Here is a 19,096-nt window from a genome sequence, read left to right on the forward strand (position 1 = left end):
GCCCCTCAGTTGCTACTAAGTTAGGGCAAGCAAGTAGGAAAGCAACACAGAAGAGGGATGGAGGCAGCAGTGGCCTTCCTGCAGTGATGGAGTCCAAACCATCAGGTATTGAGACAGCAGTTTTAAACCACTACTTACTTTCTGTTAAATAGCTCGGAACAATTTTTTGTGTAAAATCAAAAGATTTTGGTTAAAATATTATTTTGTATTCTTCTGGCACTTCTTACTAGTAATGACTTGAGCTTCCCACCCCATAATAAGACTAGTGTTAATAGTTCATTTTTAATTCACGCTATGGATAATAATAAATTAATTATCTTTGTATTTTTCAGGTGTGTGTGTGTGTGTGTATGATATATAAATAAAATACATAAAAAGAGAGAGAACTGCTTTGGATTTGCTATGAATTACTTTAGCATTAGATTGAATTTAACACACTGCTAACATTAAAAATATTATTTGAGAGTCATTCTTCTCAGCTTTCTAAATTATTTGTTCATGTTATCCAGCTAATAATAGTGGCCACTGTTTGATATTTGGGCCAGAATTACAATCACTATTTACTGTCATTGGTTGGAACTCTGAAATTCCTTATAAAGAAATTGAATTGTTTTGCAGAAGATGTTTGCTGTTTTTTTTTTTTTTTTTTTACTAGTTTTATAGCGTGGATGAAATGTTTTGAAAATTCAAAAATATAAGAATTGTTTCATGAAAATGTTTTTGGGTTTTGAACCTAGTCTCCTATTATCTCATTAGTATGATGATAACACCTGCTTACCTTTGTCAAAGTTAGACTCAGGACTCATAGTTTGTCAGACCACTCTGTTTTATTAGCACAGCGCTCTGCTAATATATTCAGATAACGTGAGCCCCCCTGCAAGATTCAAACAGTCTTATTTATACAGATAAAAGGGTGCAAACTAAACAAAGGGACAGAGAGAGCAAAATTGTAAAATTTGCATGGGGCACAATATGCATATCCTGCTTCCTTATTAACTCTTATCAATCTAAGGCTAATGCTTCACCAATCGCCCTTAAGTGGAGCAATCCATTAGGCAGTTAATGTCTGCTTTCCTGCCACATGGATTGCAGCATTTCTCATTTCTACTTAAAGGTACATACAGCATTCTTTAATTCATTCTATTTCTTTAATATAATTAATTTCACTTTCACAATCCCTCCTTTTGGTCAAGCTTACGCAAAGACCAACAATTACTGGGTTCCACATTTTAATTGTTCTTTATCTCTTCGTTCATCAGTGATATTTAACACCATCATATTAGCACTCTGTTTTGGGGCAGTCACCTGGGTGGCATATCTTATACAATTCTGGATACAACAGGAGATTAACTGAAAACATACAAAAATCAGTAGGATTCCAAACAGGATAGTCAGGGCTCCCTGAAACAACCAGTTTCCTATGCCAGAGAAATTGAACAGGTTACTTAGCCACTTCCATAAAGAACTCGGCTCTTCATGGGGAAGATATGCGATTTGTTCTAAGTGACTAGCGCGATCTATTACCTCATTGGTGTTGTCAGGTACGTACACACTATATTTTTTCTTTTTCCAATGAGAGCACAGGTCCCTCCTTTGGCCGCCAGCACTAAGCCCTCCAAAACCATCAGGCATTGGACAATCTGTCGGATCGCCCCTGTTTCTTTGGCCAGAGCTCTTAAACTTTCTTCAGTTTTATTTGCCATTATTTTAACTACTACTTGTAACCTTAGGAGCCTTTTTGCATGGTGTTGAAAGATTGTATTGTTTTCACTACGGTTACTGTAGGGGGAACATGAAATTGATTTTTCTGTTTGATCCTCAGGTCAAGAAAACATTCATATCCCCATACTCAGCCTGCCACTTTTTAGTTTTATTCGAATAATCCCATACACCATTGGCCACAATATGCTGAAGGCAACGGCTTTTTCCCAGATCCAGCCCTGTCCCATTACACACCCAACACCAATGACCTTTTCCCTCCACCACACTTATCCATTTAGATACATTTATTCCCACTGTTTCCCAAGTGTCATTATTGTTCCATGTTTTGTCAAATGGACGAGGTCCTCCAGTGAGGTCTGGGGAATTGAGTGGGATTGCAAGGACAGGAACACCAGCTTGAGAGTGGGCTGGGATGTGGCTGCAGACCCAGCAATTAGAAATATTAAGGGTCTGAGCTATCCACACTTGCTGCTGGATAAAAGAATTGTCATTGTGGACTCCCCAGACCTTAAGACACCAGCAGCCGAGGAACAGGCGCCACCAGAGGCGCGTGTTGGAGGCAAGGCCCTTCTGGTTCTGACAACCTCAACTGAGGGAACCGCAGTCACGGTTTTACATACACCAGGCAGCAGGCGCTAGGCTCGCTACTGCTCCTTCTCGGGCCTTGCTTTAGGTCGTCGTCTGCTTCTGGCAACCCTTACGAGAGCGTAGATGGTAAGGTATTGCAGGCTGTTCCTCTACGTCTTCTTCTGGAGTCAAAATTGACTCTGCGTGGTCCTGAGGTGGTGATTGGTTTGCTGGGGGTGGTGCCTTCTTACACTGCGAAGTATGTATCCACGCTGCGATGCCAGACAGTTTAACAGCCATCTGGGTAGTAAGCAGTACCTGATGATTCTTTGATGTCCTTTAAGTCTCTTTACTACTACTTCTTCCTTGACTCTGGCTATAACAATGGCCTTCACATCTTATCTTTTTCTGATGCATACATTCCTCATTCACACAAACAGATTGAGAATACAAACAGTAGTATTTTATAACGAGCAAAAAGGCATTGCAAATTAAAACCTTGCTAAGTTTTTTACAATCAATAACCAAGACAATTTACATTGAGACCCAGGCCTTTAATGTTCCTCTAATCTACTTAACATAGACACAATAGAGAATCCTGTTTCTTACTTACTAAACCTTAAAACAAAGAAATGTATATTTAACTAGAGTGCCTACTTTGTAATACATATAGGAAACCATAGTAGACATTATAACTTATTCTAAAACAAAAGGGTGACCATAATCCGTTATAAGGATTGTTCTGGTCTGTCATTCCTTTCTGCTATTCAAAAAGGGTGGCTGACAGGATGAAATCAAATCATACCGTAATTCTTATGGGACATTATAAAATCCTGCTCCTACATATCCCCCTTTTGACACTAAGATTATTAATCGCCAGTGTCACTTTTTATTTAGTCCACATAATAGAAAATACTGGGAGGTGATTTGGGCCTGTGGCTCTAGCTTTGCATACATTTGTTTTATCCAACAGCACATTGCAAACATTTTAATTAAACACATACAATTTAAAACCAAAAACAATTAGGGTTAGTAACATTAGTATGCCAGTAGTTGTGGGAGACCATTCAGAAAATGTTATACCAATGGTAAGCTGTTATGTCTTTCTGCAGTGGCAATTCTTAACATGTTGCCATTTGCATGTATAATATGAATGGTTCGGTTTCCCACATTGCCTTTTTGTTTGTTTTAGGAACTATGTTACCTTTTTTACCTTTTTTAAAACACAGTACTTGCATTACATTTACATTTGTCTATTGGAAGGTTGCTAACACTTCCATTCTTTTAAAACACTTTTTCTCCAAGAATTAACACATACACATAGCCCATTATACAGTACTTTGGTCTCATTATTTATTTTATCCCACATACAGGATCCTAGTGAGATGTTTTTACTACAGGGCTTTGGAGCAACAGGCATGGATAAGCATACCCACTTTTATTTGTTTCTGTATTAGGTTGTCCTGTAGCTGGTATCAGCTTTTTCTGAAAGACAAAAATAACATTTTTCTACCCCTTTTGGGGTGGCATTTATTATTGCTTAAAATATTCCGTTCTTTTACAAATACCCTTGCTGATTGCAGGCAAAACAAGAGGAGTTACCTCCATATTTTCCTGTGTTTTTGTTTTATAGGCAGGCCAGGTTTTAATGGCTTCTATCTTTTAAGGGTTATGGAGAAATTATTTTACTGTTCAGTCATTAAATCCATGAGGTGGTGTACCTCAGTTTTTCCTTTACAGCAGACCAAGTTTACAATGTCTTTCCTGCTGTGTTAAGCTTTAAGTTTGTTCACAGGTAATAGCTGAAAAGCATCATTACCATAAAGGATTTTCCCAAAAATCATACACACTATACATTGTTACAGGGGTACTTATTAACATTAAATTTATTTTAATTAAAGGTATCTTGTTATACCGTGCCTTTTATTTAGACAATTTGTTTGCTGACGAGGTATGTCCTTTATTTGCAGTTACTTTGTGCTGGCAGTTCTCTCCTTCCTTTATCAGTTAGGTAATTTGCATCAACACAAGCTTGGCTTTTGGATTCAAAGCCATCAGCAGAGCTCAGAGACTCTGTCTTAAAAGGAACACAATTAACTTTTACCAGAGTTTTGATAACTTTTTAACTCTTGCTTCCAAAACACACAGAGATCTGAAAAAGAAAACAGTCTATTGTGGCTCCTTTGGAGCCCTAATGGGATTTTAATTAAGTAGCATGTTTTGTTTGCATTTCTTTTACCCCCTCTATAATATACACTGAACATGTCTGCACATTCCTTCTATACTTCAACTTTTAAAACATTAGCCATATTAATTTTTACATAAGGTAGAGTTTTTATGTGTCCTTATCAAAGTGACAGTCTGATTACACAGAGCCATTTTAAGGCTCAGTGTTTCTAATATTGCTTCTTTTTGTTTTGTGCACCTCACCCCTGCTGTTGCTTCAGAGGGGCACTGTCTTTATTCTTTTACTACAGCTCTCATTTGCTATTTTGTTACAAAAACAAACAAACAAAAAGAATCCAGAATCTCTTCCTATTCTTCTGATTTTGACTGTCCTGCTGCAGCCATGACTTGGTCTTTGTTTAAAAACATTGTAAATTTTGTAAAGAATTAAGTTACCCCTTAAGGGTTAACTACCAAATCCCAAAGCCAACCAACACTGATTACCTGTGTCTGGCAAAAAGGTCTGTCAGTTTTGCAACTTTGAATTTAAGGCTTGGTCTACACTTACCCCCCAATTCGAACTAAGGTAGGCAACTTCAGCTACGTGAATAACGTAGCTGAAGTTCGAAGTACCTTAGTTCGAACTTACCTCAGTCCACACGCGGCAGGCAGGCTCCCCCGTCGACGCCGCGGTTCCCCCGTCGATGCCGCGGTACTCCTCTCGTCTAGCTGGAGTACCGCAGTCGACGGCGATCACTTCCTGGTTCGACTTATCGCGTCCAGACAAGACGCGATAAGTCGAACCCAGAACTTCGATTTCCAGCCGCCGAACTAGCGGCTGGGTGTAGACATACCCAAAGAGTCAAATGGATTTTAGTGGCATTATAAACAAAACCAATTTATCTTAAACCTACAAAACAGGAGTTTTACAAACCTCACATATTCCCACAGACAGATACATACACATTTTCTCTTCCTTAACATTTCTTTTACACTGCTTTGTTTTTACATAGCTGTACATAGGTTACATTACCTTTATACATTTGGGGCAGTTAAGTTCCAATAGAACCCCCCTCCCCCCTTATGTTCTTTTAGCAAATTTGACTAAATTGTTCATAGTCAAATGATTTTAATTAGATAGTCTCTTTACCTGGATTATTTACAGACATTCCTCTGGAAAAGGGCCCATTTTTCCTTTAGAATGGCTGCAAAGAAACCAAGAATTCTTTTAACAAGGTCCTTTTTAACATTTTCACAAAGTTTAACTGTTTAATTCTCTCCAATTCACTCTCTTTCCTTAAATCACTTGTTTATCTCCCAAAATGACAACTTTATCAACTCAGATTTCACCATTTTAAGTATTGTTCCAGGGCTTCATGCTTGCACTTACTCCTGACACTATGCCCTTAGGGCTTCCAACCTGTTTTTCAGTTTCTTTATCTGTCGCTTGCCTGCTTGTCTGGGCCCGATCCTGCTTTTTCCAATGAACCGTTTTTTGTTGTTGTTTTGAGTGATATTGTGGTCATTTCACAATTTTGAAAGAAATGTTCAAGGAAAGGGACCAGGAAGGGTGGGGGCTAGTTGAGGAGCCCACCCTCCTTGCTGAATTGGTAATGGAACACTAAAGAATCAGTTTCTGAGGCAGACAACGAAGGGGAACAGAACAAGGGGCGTTTTATCCTTTTTACAATGAGAGGGGAGTATGAAGGGGGTTGGGATCGATCCGGGGTTGTTGTTTTTTCTTTCGGAGAACGGGGTAAAGAGGAACGCTCGGTCTGGTGGTGGGAGAGGAGGCTTTTAATAAAGCTTTTAACTTATTATTTGAATATTTGAGAGAGGCGAGTTTTGATTTTGTCCACCTACGATTTGCCTCTTCCCACCACTGCATGAAACAATTAACCTCTTCTTTAGCCAATTTAGTTTTAGGTTGGCCGAGTTTGTCTTTTAAGACGTCCACTCGGTCTTTGTTCCAAGAGTTGAACAGTGGCCACTGAGTTTTGGGATTCCCCTGAGTTAGCCTAGACCATTTTTCCAGAAATTTACAGGAGTCTGGACCCTTCCTAAAATACAGAGCCGGCGTTCCTTTAGGGAACTGTCCCGACTTAGACGTCTGGTTACCAATACAGGAGGACTTTACACACACCAATCACACAAGAAGGAAATTCGGGTTCGTCAGAGTGATGCCCGGTGCAACACACAAAAGGAGCCCACAGGCTACTGCCTCAATCACCCTTGCTTTCACACCAAGGGTTTCACCCAAGGTGCGGTGTGGCTGCGATTGTGCAGATTTCACTCACTCAGACCGCGGGGACAGGAACCCCTTGGTCGGCCGATCCCCGGACGGAGATGGCACCCAGACTCAAACACTCCACAGGAGGACAGATAGACACAGAGACAGGACAGTCCTCAGTCCGGACAAAACACAGAAATAATTACCTGACCAGATTCCTGATGTCAGATCCCGGGATCCCTACCAGAACAGAGTGGGAACCAACAGGTTCAATGGCGTAGACCTCACTGTGGTCGTGCGCCCTTCCGTTCAGGAGGAGGACTGCTTGGGCCAAATGCCCAGGTGCCGGCTACCACGGTCGTCCTACAAAAATGGTCAGGAATCACACGGCCCCAGTGAAGACGGTTGCCATCTCGGTGGGACCTCCAAACTGTCAAAGTTAGACTCAGGACTCATAGTTTGTCAGACCACTCTGTTTTATTAGCACAGCGCTCTGCTAATACATTCAGATAACGTGAGCCCCCCCTGCAAGATTCAAACAGTCTTATTTATACAGATAAAAGGGTGCAAACTAAACAAAGGGACAGAGAGAGCAAAATTATAAAATTTGCATGGGGCACAATATGCATATCCTGCTTCCTTATTAACTCTTATCAATCTAAGGCTAATGCTTCACCAATCGCCCTTAAGTGGAGCAATCCATTAGGCAGTTAATGTCTGCTTTCCTGCCACATGGATTGCAGCATTTCTCATTTCTACTTAAAGGTACATACAGCATTCTTTAATTCATTCTATTTCTTTAATATAATTCATTTCACTTTCACACCTTCATGCACTTTTTAAATTGTATTTTTGAGTTATTTCAGTTTCCTGGAAAGGAAAAGGGTTTTAATTTGAAAATTTTGTTCATTCCACTCCAAGAGACTTGGAGAAGGGAATGATTTTTCTCTTGGTCTTTTTTGCTTAAAATGCTGGATTGGGAATGTGCTATTCCGAGGCCTGCCACAAATTTCCATGCGATCTTAGGGTATGTCTACACTACGAAATTATTCTTATTTTACAGAAGTCGATTTTTGGGAACAGATTGTATAAAGTCAAGTGCATGTGTCCACACTAAGCACATTAATTCGGTGGTGTGCGTCCATAGTACCGTGGCAAGCATCGACATTCCGAGCGGTGCACTGTGGTAGCTATCCCACAGTTCCCGCAGTCCCCACTGCTCATTGGAATTCTGGGTTGAGCTCCTCCCAATGCCTGATGGGGCCAAAAATTTGTCGCGGGTGGTTATGGGTAAATGTCCCTGGATTGCCCGAGCAGACGCCATAGCACGCAAGCATGGAGCCCGTTCAGCTCACCGCAACAGTTATGAGCATTGTAAACACCTCGCACATTATCGTGCAGTTTATGCAGAACCAGAAGCTGAAAAACCAGGCGAGGAGGCGATGGCAGCGTGGTGATGAGGACTTGGACACAGACTTCTCTCAAAGCGCGGGCCCCGGCAATGTGGACATCATGGTGTTAATGGGGCAGGTTCATGCCGTGGAATGCCGATTCTGGGCCCGGGAAACAAGCACAGACTGGTGGGATCACATAGTGTTGCAGGTCTGGGATGATTCCCAGTGGCTCCAAAACTTTCGCATGTGTAAGGGCACTTCCATGGAACTTCGTGACTTGCTTTCCCCTGCCCTGAACCGCAAGAATACCAAGATGAGAGCAGCCCTCACAGTTCAAAAGCGAGTGGTGATAGCCCTCTGGAAGCTTGCAATGCCAGACAGCTACCGGTCAGTCGGGAATCAATTTGGAGTGGGCAAATCTACTGTGGGGGTTGCTGTCATGCAAGTAGCCAACGCAATCACTGAGCTGCTGCTATCAAAGGTAGTGACTCTGGGAAATGTGCAGGTCATAGTAGATGGCTTTGCTGCAATGGGATTCCCTAACTGTGGTGGGGCGATAGACGGAACCCATATTCCTATCTTGGGACCGGACCACCAAGGCAACCAGTACATAAACCGCAAGGGGTACTTTTCAATGGTGCTGCAAGCACTGGTGGATCACAAGGGACGTTTCACCAACATCAATATGGGATGGCCGGGAAAGGTTCATGACGGTCGCGTCTTCAGGAACTCTGGTCTGTTTAAACGGCTACAGGAAGGGATTTACTTCCCAGACCAGTAAATAACTGTTGGATGTTGAAATGCCTATAGTTATCCTTGAGGACCCAGCCTACCCCTTAATGCCCTGGCTCATGAAGCCGTACACAGGCACCCTGGACAGTAGTAAGGAGCTGTTCAACTATAGGCTGAGCAAGTGCAGAATGGTAGTAGTGTGTGCATTTGGACATTTGAAGGGTCGCTGGCGCAGTTTACTGACTCGCTCAGACCTCAGCGAAACCAATATCCCCATTGTTATTGCTGCTTGCTGTGTGCTCCACAATCTCTGTGAGAGTAAGGAGGAGACATTTATGGTGGGTGGGAGGTTGAGGCAAATCGCCTGGCCGTTGATTACGCGCAGCCAGACACCAGGGCGATTAGAAGAGCACATCAGGAAGCGCTGCGCATCAGAGAAGCTTTGAAAACCAGTTTCATGACTGGCCAGGGTACCGTGTGACAGTTCTATTTGTTTCTCCTTGATGAAAACCCACCCCCTTGGTTGACTCTAATACCCTGTAAGCCAACCGCCCTCCCCCCTTCGATCACAGCTTGGAAATAAAGTCACTGTCGTTTAAAAACCATGTATTCTTTATTAATTGATTATAAAAATAGGGAGAGAACTGACAAGGTAGCCCGGGGGGGAGGAGGGAAGGAAAAGGCCACTTCAAAACTTGTTGAATGACAGCCTTCTGTCCACTGGGGTGGAGTGGTTGGGTGCCCGGAGCCGCCTCCTCCCCCCCCCCCCCACGTTCTTGGGCATCTGGGTGAGGAGGCTATGGAACTTGGGGAGGAGGGAGGGCGGTTAAACAGGGGCTGCAGCAGCAGTCTCTCCAGCTGACGTTCCTGAACCTCCACCAGACACCGGATCATGTCCGTTTATTCCTGCAGTAGCCCCAGCATTTCATCCTGCCTCCTCTGATCTTCCTGCCGCCACCTCTCCTCACATTCACTGGCTGCTTTCCTGTCCTGTGCTATTGAGTCCCTCCACACTTTCTGCTGAGCTCTTTCAGTGCGGGACGCCTACATGTGCTCAGAGAACATTTCATCGCGCATGCTTTTTTTTCCACCGCCTTATCTGAGATAGCCTTTGGGAGAGAGGCTTGAAACATTTGCAGCTGCGGGAGGAAAAAAAGGGAGAGAAGTATTTAAGAAGATATATTTTACAGAACAATGGGTATACTCTTTCATGGTGAACAACACTATTCACATTACGTAGCATATGCGATTTCGGTACAAGGTCATTTTTTGCATCTTATATTGAGTACCTGCGGCTTTGGTGTTAGAGGTCAAACACGCCGGGCAACAGAATTCGGCTTGCAGGCGGCCATGGTAAGCCATAGTCTTTTGGCTTCTGCAACCTTCATAACAGCAGCGCCCTCCTTTCCCATACCAAGCAAAGCCCGTTGAGTTGTCCATTTAGGGCTGTGGTTTTCGTGTTAACGTGCAGCAGCAGAAACCAAACTAATCCCCTCCCCCATCCTTTTCTCTGGGATGACTGCTTTAACCCTCCCCCCCACTGCACCGCGTGGCTGGTATCAGGGAAGATCCCTCCTAGCCAAACGCGAACAGCTCAGCGTGAAGCCCTCCCCCATCCTTTTCTCTGCGATGATCGCTTTAACCCTTCCCCAACTGCGTGGCTGGTATCAGGGAAGATCCCTGCTAGCCAAAAGCGAACAGCTCAGCCAATGGTCTCTCCCCCCTCCCCCCCCGCTTGGCTAACTGCAGGGAGGATTTCTTTTCAGCCACAGGCAAACAGCCCAGTAGGAACGGCCACCTATGAATGTCCACTTAATTAAATTCCCGTATTTCAACCAGGTTACCATGAACGATATCACTCTCCTGAGGATAACACAGAGAGATAAAGAACGGATGTTGCTTGAATGCCAGCAAACACCAGGACCATACGCTGCCAGGCTTTGTCGTGCAATGATACCAGATTACTTGCTACTAGCGTGGTGTGGTAAAGTGTCCTACCATGGAGGACGGAATAAGGCTGCTCTCCCCAGAAACCTTCTGCAAAGGCTTTTAGAGTACCTCCAGGAGAGTTTCATGGAGATGTCCCTGGAGGATTTCCGCTCCATCCCCAGACACGTTAACAGACTTTTCCAGTAGCTGTACTGGCCACGAATGCATCCCAAGTCCTCAGGGCAAATTAATCCTTAAAAAATGCTTGCTTTTAAACCATGTTTTATATTTACAAAGGTACATTCACCAGAGGTCCCGTCTATGGCTTCATGGTCCGGGATACCGGATTGGGAGGGTATTTCAGTCAGGGTGAGAAAAAGATCCTGGCTGTCGGGGAGAACAGTGTGATGTGTGCTCTCCTCAACCACCTCCTCCTCCTCCTCATCTTCCCCGTCCGCAAAATCCTCAGGCATGGCAACTGAGAGTACCCCACCATTAGAGTCCACGGACAGGGGTGGGGTAGTGGTAGCGGCCCCCCTTAGAATTGCCTGCAGCTCAGCGTAGAAGCGGCATGTCTGCGGCTCTGTCCCGGAGCATCCGTTTGATTCTTTGGCTTTCTGGTACGCTTGTCTCAGCTCCTTAAGTTTCATGCAGCACTGTGTTGAGTCCCTGTTGTGGCCTCTGTCCATCATGGCCTTGGAGATTTTTTTTCAAATGTTTTGGTATTCCATCTTTTGGAACGGAGTTGTGATAGCACGGATTCATCTCCCCATACAGCAATCAGATCCAGTACCTCCCGTACGGTCCATGCTGGAGCTCTTTTTCGATTCTGGGACTGCATGGTCACCTGTGCTGATCAGTTCTCCATGCTGGGCAAACAGGAAATGAAATTCAAAAGTTTGCGGGGCTTTCCCTGTCTGCCTGGCCAGTGCATCCAAGTTCAGATTCCTGTCCAGAGCGGTCACAAATGGTGCACTGTGGGATAGCTCCCGGAGGCCAATACCGTTGAATTGCGTCCACACTAACCCTAATTCGAACTGGCAATGTCGATTTCGGCGTTACTCCCCTCGTCAGGGAGGAGTACAGAAATAGATTTTAAGAGCCCTTTATGTCGACAAAAATGGCTTAGTTGTGTGGATGGGTGCAGGGTTAATTCGATTTAACGCTGCTAAATTCAATCTAAACTCGTAGTGTAGACCAGGCCTTAGGCAGATCTCTTAATCTCTGTGGTTCCATTCCCCTCTCTCAGTACATAGAGGACAGTAATACTCCCCTACCTATCAAGGGTGTCTTGAGGGTAAATTAATTAATAATTTATGTATGTTCAGATAATACAGTGGTGAATGCGGTAGGAAAGCCAATAAATATATTAATCTAAAAAGTAATTTAGGCTTAGGTATGGTTTTTTCCCCGTCTTTTGGAGTAGTGTAGGGGAAGGAGGGCTTTTACAAAAACCTAACGCTAACAGACATATTTCTCCCGACATGTTTTAAAAGAAATTAATTTTTTAAACTTTTTTTGTATATTTTTGTCTGCATTGTTTGCAAACTAAATGTTGCAACTTTGTGCTCGTGGAGGAGAGAGCAGCAAATTAAACTGCCCAAACTGAATGAAATACGGAATGAACTGAATGAAAAAGTAAACTGCATAAATAGTTAAATATGACTTTAGGTTTAAAAAAATATCAGTTTTGATAATCTATGGTGGTGTTATTTAATAATGTAGGAAAGGGAACTTTTAAATTTTTTTTAAAAGAAATATTGTGGCTTTCTGTATAAATACATATAAAAAGCAAAGTATCAAAACAAAGTGAAACAGTGGGCATGCTGGGACACAAGGCATAGATCATGTCAATAAAAATTACACTAGTTGTTAGACTGTTTAGTAATTACATTGAGATTTTGACCATATTTCTGGGATTTTACATATAATGAAATTCACCATGTCCTTAGTCTTTCTCCTGATCTACCTGTTTTTTGGGGGATTTAAGTAATGTTTGTACAAATTAAGTGATATACCGTATATGCTCGTTCATAAGCCGAATATTTTTGGTAAAAAAAGTGACTCATCAAAGAACGGGGGTCGGCTTATAAATGGGTCTACCAAAATTTGGTGATTTTAAACTCTATGGAATAATTGAATTGAAGATTCTAATACACTGTTGTTTTGTTTATTTGGAGCGTCTGCAGGCATGGAGTCCCTCAGCTCTCTGTGGCCGAGGTTGACCATTCACATTGGCTGGGAACGGCGAACCGCGGCCACAGGGAGCTGAGGGACTCCATGCCTGCAGACGCTTCAAATAAACAAAATGTCCCGATCTGCCAGCGGCTTACCCAGACGGCTGGGAGCCAAAGTTTTCCAACCCCTGAAATATAGGGTTGGCTTATGAAAGGGTCATACAGTTTTTGCTATTTTTACCTATCCTTTTTGGGGGGTCGACTTATAAACGAACCGGCTAATGAACGAGTATATACGGTAATATTAAGGAAATGTAACATTAGAATGGATGTCAAGGCAATGGAGTATAATTTGGTCTAACTTTAACACCCCATCTTATTTCTTCCACTTTATTCATAGAGAGCAAATCAAAAGGTCTTCAATGGGTGATAGATACAACCATTGCTTACCCTAATGCAGAACCTATAGACATCCAGACCTGGATTCTTGGCTACAGACGACCGACAGTCACTCATGTACATTACAGGTAGGAAATAAAGTTTTAGTACACAGTTGAATTAAGGCCTAAAAATCAGTTTGAGTCCTGCACAGCACATTTCAGAATGTTGGAGAGAGGTAGTAAAATCTTTCAAAATACTTTCTGTATTTAGAAGTAGTTTGTCTAGTTGGTTAGACACAGGACTTGGGAGGCAGTTATATGTTTCTGAATAGTGTGATGTATTGTGCTCATTGACTGATTACACGCAACAACTATTAAAACTGTGTTCTACAGGATATGGGTTTTACCTCACTGTGTTGGTTTGTTTGCAGTTGTATTGTAATTGGCTTCCCTTCTATGTTGCTCATTAAGTTTCACCTAAACCAGACGTGGGCAAACTATGGCCCGCGGGACTGTCCTGCCTGGCCCTTGAGCTCCCGGACGGGGAGGCTAGTCACCAGCCCCTAGCCTGCTGTCCCTCCTTCCCCGCAGCCTCAGCTCGCCGCGCCGCCAGCACTCTGGCCCACCGCTCCTGCCAGGCAGCGCGGTGACATGGCTGGCTCTGGCCGAGTGGTGGGGCTGCGAGCTCCTGCTGCTTGAGTGGCATGGTAAGGGGGCGGGGAGCGGGGGGGTTGGATAAGGAGCAGGGGGTCCCGGGGGGAAGTCAAGTAACTGTGTGGAGGGCCGGGTAGGAAAGGCTGTGCCTCCCCAAACAGCCTGGCCCCCGCCCCCTCCCACTTCCCACCCCCTGACTGCCCCCCTCAGAACCCCCGACCCATCCAATCCCCCCTGCTCCTTGTCCCCTGACCGCCCCTGCCCAGGACCCCACCCCCTATCCAACCACCCCGCTTCCTGTCCCCTGACTGCCCCAACCCCTATCCACACCCCTGCCCTTAACTGCCCCCCCCCAGGATCCCACCCCCACCATCCAAACCCCCCCGCCCCCATACAGTTTCGCAACCCCGATGTGGCCCTCGGGCCAAAAAGTTTGCCCACCCCGACCTAAACTGTATTGTCTTCTTAAAAGAGGTTATAACCAATCAATTTGTTTAAGTATAAGATTCTTCCATTAAGTAAACTTGAATCTGGGTTTATTTTGCTTGAAATTTAATAGTTTATGGTCATACTCTGGATTTTTCCAGCCCCCACTTCCACACTGTCAAACCCATGACAGGGGTTTAAAACAGGGTTTAAAAGAGAACTAGATAAATTCATGGAGGTCCATTAATGGCTATTAGCCAGGATGGGTAAGGAATGGTATCCCTAGCCTCTGTTTGTCAGAGGGTGGAGATGGATGGCAGGAGAGAGATCACTTGATTATTACCTGTTAGGTTCACTCCCTCTGGGGCACCTGATGTTGGCCCTGTCGGCAGACAGGATACTGGGCTGGATGGACCTTTGGTCTGACCCAGTATGGCTGTTCTTATGTTCCCGATGCTACTCAATGCTCATAGCCACTGCTTTCAGCCAGGAAGCATTTGTCTTCGTTAGAAAAGTATGTAGTTAAAACACAATCTTGAGGAATAGTGTTAACTAACTAGATGTGGACCATGACCTTGCAGTGAGGGTAGACAGGGAAAAATCAGATTCAATATCATGCTAGCTGGACCATGACTAAATCCCAGGGTTTACCCAGAACCAGTTGACATGGTACTGAACACAACCCGTGTCTGTGTATGCGAACTGCTCACACAGTCAACATCATGATTGTTAACATGGCTGCTGAAAGCTGAGTTCAATTTCCATGTAATCTTTTAATCAAGACAACCCTTTTCTGGATAAAAGCTGGTGCTAAGGGAGCTAGCAGAGTAGCATTAGGGAAATGACAGCATCCCATAAGAGCCTAGGTGGGGACATTGGTAAAAGAGAATTCCTCCTATGCTAGCCCCTGCTCTAAGGGAACAGCTTAGTGAATGAGGGAAGAAGTCTATCTGCTGGTGACTTGTCTGGATTATTTTTTTTCCAGAGAGAGAGAGAGAGAGAGAGAGAGAGAGAGAGAGAGAAGTGATATAACTCAATTTTAAGGGGTGCACATGAAAGAGGAAAATTGAATAGTTTTATTTTAAGGTTGTTCACTTGGTCTGTTTGTCATGTGAGGCTCCTGGCTGGGTAGCTCAGAAAAGAAACCTTCCCCCTAAAAGTTTTGCAGTGCACTTCCATCCCCGGACGGGCGCATGCATGTGCGTGCGCGCACACACAAAATGAAACCACTGACTTTGGAAGCACACAATCATTCTCCCACTTCTACATCAATGAAGCAAAGCCGGGTATTTCACTAATGCTTGGTGTGGGGAAGGAGGGGGCACGATTCTTCTTTGAATGGGTTCATTGGAAGGAAATTGTCAATAGTGTTGTGACTTAATGTTGGCTGTGAAAAAGCTATTAATCCCCGTTTCCCAGAAAACAGATTGCATACGTATCATTGGGTAAACAGTTGACTACAGAACAGGTTGGCACCAGCTTTGAAATGATCCTTCAAATTCAAAAGGGGGGAGGAAGGAGGATTTTGTTTACTGTTTGTTCTAATCAGTGGAATAGGTTTCCTGAAAAATTAAATTGACATTTATTAACTGCACTATGTATTCTGTTAAATGCTGTCACTGGGCTTGCCCTCTGTACTGAAAACACACTTGTAGCTATTGTGGCAGTGTGGAGCAGCTCACAGGCCCAAGGAAAGGAGAGATGGGGAAGATATTTTTGTAACAAGAAAAGTATCATTGTTGCTTGTGGTGGTCTTTCATGCACTATTCTAACAATATGTTCAATTTTAATGCATATTCAGGACATTTTTAATAAATACGGACTTTAAATACAAAAGGACTTAATGTAAACTGTTAAATAAAAGCTCCATTAGCAGAACGAGGCAAACTAGCTGCTTTTGAAGACCCCGTAAGCAATAGAATTGAAATTTAGAAATGAGCTACATTAGTCTCATTATAGTTAAATTTAGTTGATCTTGAACATTCATTTTATATTCTTAATTTTCATAAGATGAAACTAGATTGTAAGGAGACATAAAATTATGGTTGGCACAAACACTGATTGCACTATAATAATAATTTCTCTGTGCTCTATATTTTGGGTTGAAAAACAGTCAAGCAGTTATTCTTTTGATCTTGATTGTATTGCTTTGGTCTCATTATACTCAGAGGCCCTAACTCAGGTTGTGAAGTTTATTACTGGGAGGGGCTCGAAGGTTATGAGGAAGGAGCCATAAAAAGTACCTACAGAGAGAGACGGTTTAAATATCAACATTGTTGATTATTTTGCTTTTAATTATATTATCAGAAACATTCAATTTAACCATCCTACTTGGATGCAGTTGCAGAGGGAAATCAGTTAATTAAGTGTTGCTGGGGCAAGAAACCATTGTTTCCAGTTCCTGGGTTTTGGACATTTGTATAACCCCGAGCTATACCTTGCACAAAAAGTGGCATTATGCCACCTTTGCTTTCCCTTTTTCTTGGGAATGTCAGGCCTGACTCTTTGCCCTTCTCCCTCACCTCCTCCCCTCACCCCCCCCCCCCCCCCACAGATAATGTACAGTCATTTTAGGCTATTGTTAGCAGCTAGCAATTGGCCAATGTTTGGGGGTGCCCTGACTAGGTCCCATTTTCTTGTGGTCTATTCCTCCTATACCAGGGCCCAGGAAATATTGGCGTAGGAACTTTACAGCCATGCTATGCAACCACAATATTTAAAATAACATTTGATTTTGAAAGGTACCTCATACAATCTGACTGCATTTCATGCAATAGTTAGTGATCTAACCTGGAAAACTAGTTAACTAACCCACTAGAAATACCAATAATACTGACAATAGCCTATAGTTAAGGCTACAATTTAGTCATGGGTATTTTTAGTAAAAGTCATGGACAGGTCACGGGCAATAAAGAAAAATTCACGGCCAGTGACCTGTCCATGACTTGTATCATAAATACCCCTGACTAAGCCTTGCGGGGAGCGGAGCCCGTGGGGGCCACTGGCGGCTGCTCTGGCCACCCCAGGACCACTGCTCAGGCGGTGCCCAGGGCCAGTCGCAGCGGCTGCTGCTTGGGTGGGCCCCGAGGCCAGCTGCCTGGGTGTGGCTGGTCCTGGGGCCACCCAAGAGGCTGGCTGCAACACCGGTATTCAGATAATTTCACACTTGCTGTGCGCATCAAGATGTGTGTGTGTGTGGGGGGGTTATGCTAGTATTTCTGACGAGAAGAAGGGTTAACTAAGCCTCTGAACTTGTGTTTAGTGTTCTATCCTGTGAAAGTATTTCCAACAGTACTTGTTTAAAAAAACAAAACAAAAAACAACAGTTTTTCTTGCAGTACATAACTTGTTGCTTGTAAAGACTTATCTTATTTCTGTGAACTAGTTTATATTGGAAACATAATATAGTTTTAGGATCAGAATCCTCTATTTCATAATGTTGGAAGCTTCCTCATATTGAACTTTAATGTTCCATAGCTTGTTGGATTTTAAACCTTGAAAACTGATTAGAAGTAATTGTTGATCTTTGTTAAAATGTGCTATTTATGCTCAGAGAGAGTTCGGTTCTTAGTATTTGACCTTACCCCATACCTTCATATAGTGGTCAAAGTGAGTTCTGATCTGCACTATTTCGGAAAGATAGAGATTTTACAGCCTTCATTTGGTTAAAAATTATGCTGATATTGAAAGAATGGAATAGAAGATCAAAGGAAATAATGTCTGAAAGACCTGAAAAGAATAATTAAGTAATAAAAGATTCAAGGGGATTTCTTTTGCAGTGCATACTCTAAATTATCCCATATATCTCCTTGTAATGTGAGTAATGGCATTATCGGGAGCTGTAGCACTTCAGAAATGCCCCCAACTTTCCTTCTCACTTTCAGCACCTATTTAAAATGCATTTATTCTGCACAATGATATCAGGTTAATAATTTTAAATATTGACTTTTCTGAATGATAAATACAGAAGAACAAATTAGTTATAGATTCAGAGATTCCAAGGCCAGAAGGACCATTGTGATCATCTCCTTTATCACACAGCCCATAGGACTTCCCCTGCCCCCTAAGATCCTAAAGCATATGTTTTAAAAAAAAAAATCCCATCTTGATTTAAAAATTGCCAGTGATGGAGAACCCACCGTGACCCTTGGTAAATTGTTCCAGTGATTAATTACCCTCACTGTCAAAAATGTACACCTTATTTCCAGTCTGAGGGAACACCAATTTCACCCATTATAGTGAGTGTCTTTTTCCCCTTGGGCATCTTCTGATCAGAGGACTGTCCCCCCACTTCTTATTTTACCTCACTCTACCATAGTGGTTCCATGGAGTCAGCTAATATTGTTACATAATTGACTGCATGGTCAAAATGAGGGACTGGTACCCGCTTCTTTCTCCTCAGGATTAGAGTATGCAACCTCTCAGCCCCTATCAGCCTAGGATGGTTTTTCCCCATGACAATCACTGCTCAAGACAGTAAAGAGTAGAAAGATTGCAAGCTACTACACACACTGATTTTTCTTCCTTCTTAAATGCTTAGTGTTTAATTTGCAACTATCGTGGCTATTTTAAGGTGGATTTTAATTTAGAGCTAGATGATAGAGGTGTGATTCATGATTTGCTAATTTAAATTGCAACTCACCTTGCCTCAAAAATAAATTCTGTAGTTGTGGTAGAGGAGGACAGTCTTTTGTTTTACATAGCTGATATTGTTGAACA

The 19,096-nt window shown here is 43.0% G+C and overlaps 1 protein-coding gene across 1 annotated transcript in view; it reads left to right on the forward strand.

The window, feature by feature from the left end:
• The window catches only part of LPGAT1 (lysophosphatidylglycerol acyltransferase 1), a 150,994-nt gene that overhangs the window by 92,113 nt on the left and 39,785 nt on the right, over positions 1 to 19,096 (forward strand). The window contains exon 5 of the mRNA XM_065401725.1: positions 13,318 to 13,444. Within this exon, the coding sequence (XP_065257797.1) occupies positions 13,318 to 13,444 (127 nt within the window). The remainder of the gene's footprint in view (positions 1 to 13,317; positions 13,445 to 19,096) is intronic.

This window comes from Emys orbicularis, chromosome 3 (genome assembly GCF_028017835.1).
Source record: "Emys orbicularis isolate rEmyOrb1 chromosome 3, rEmyOrb1.hap1, whole genome shotgun sequence".
Classification (NCBI taxonomy): domain Eukaryota; kingdom Metazoa; phylum Chordata; order Testudines; family Emydidae; genus Emys; species Emys orbicularis.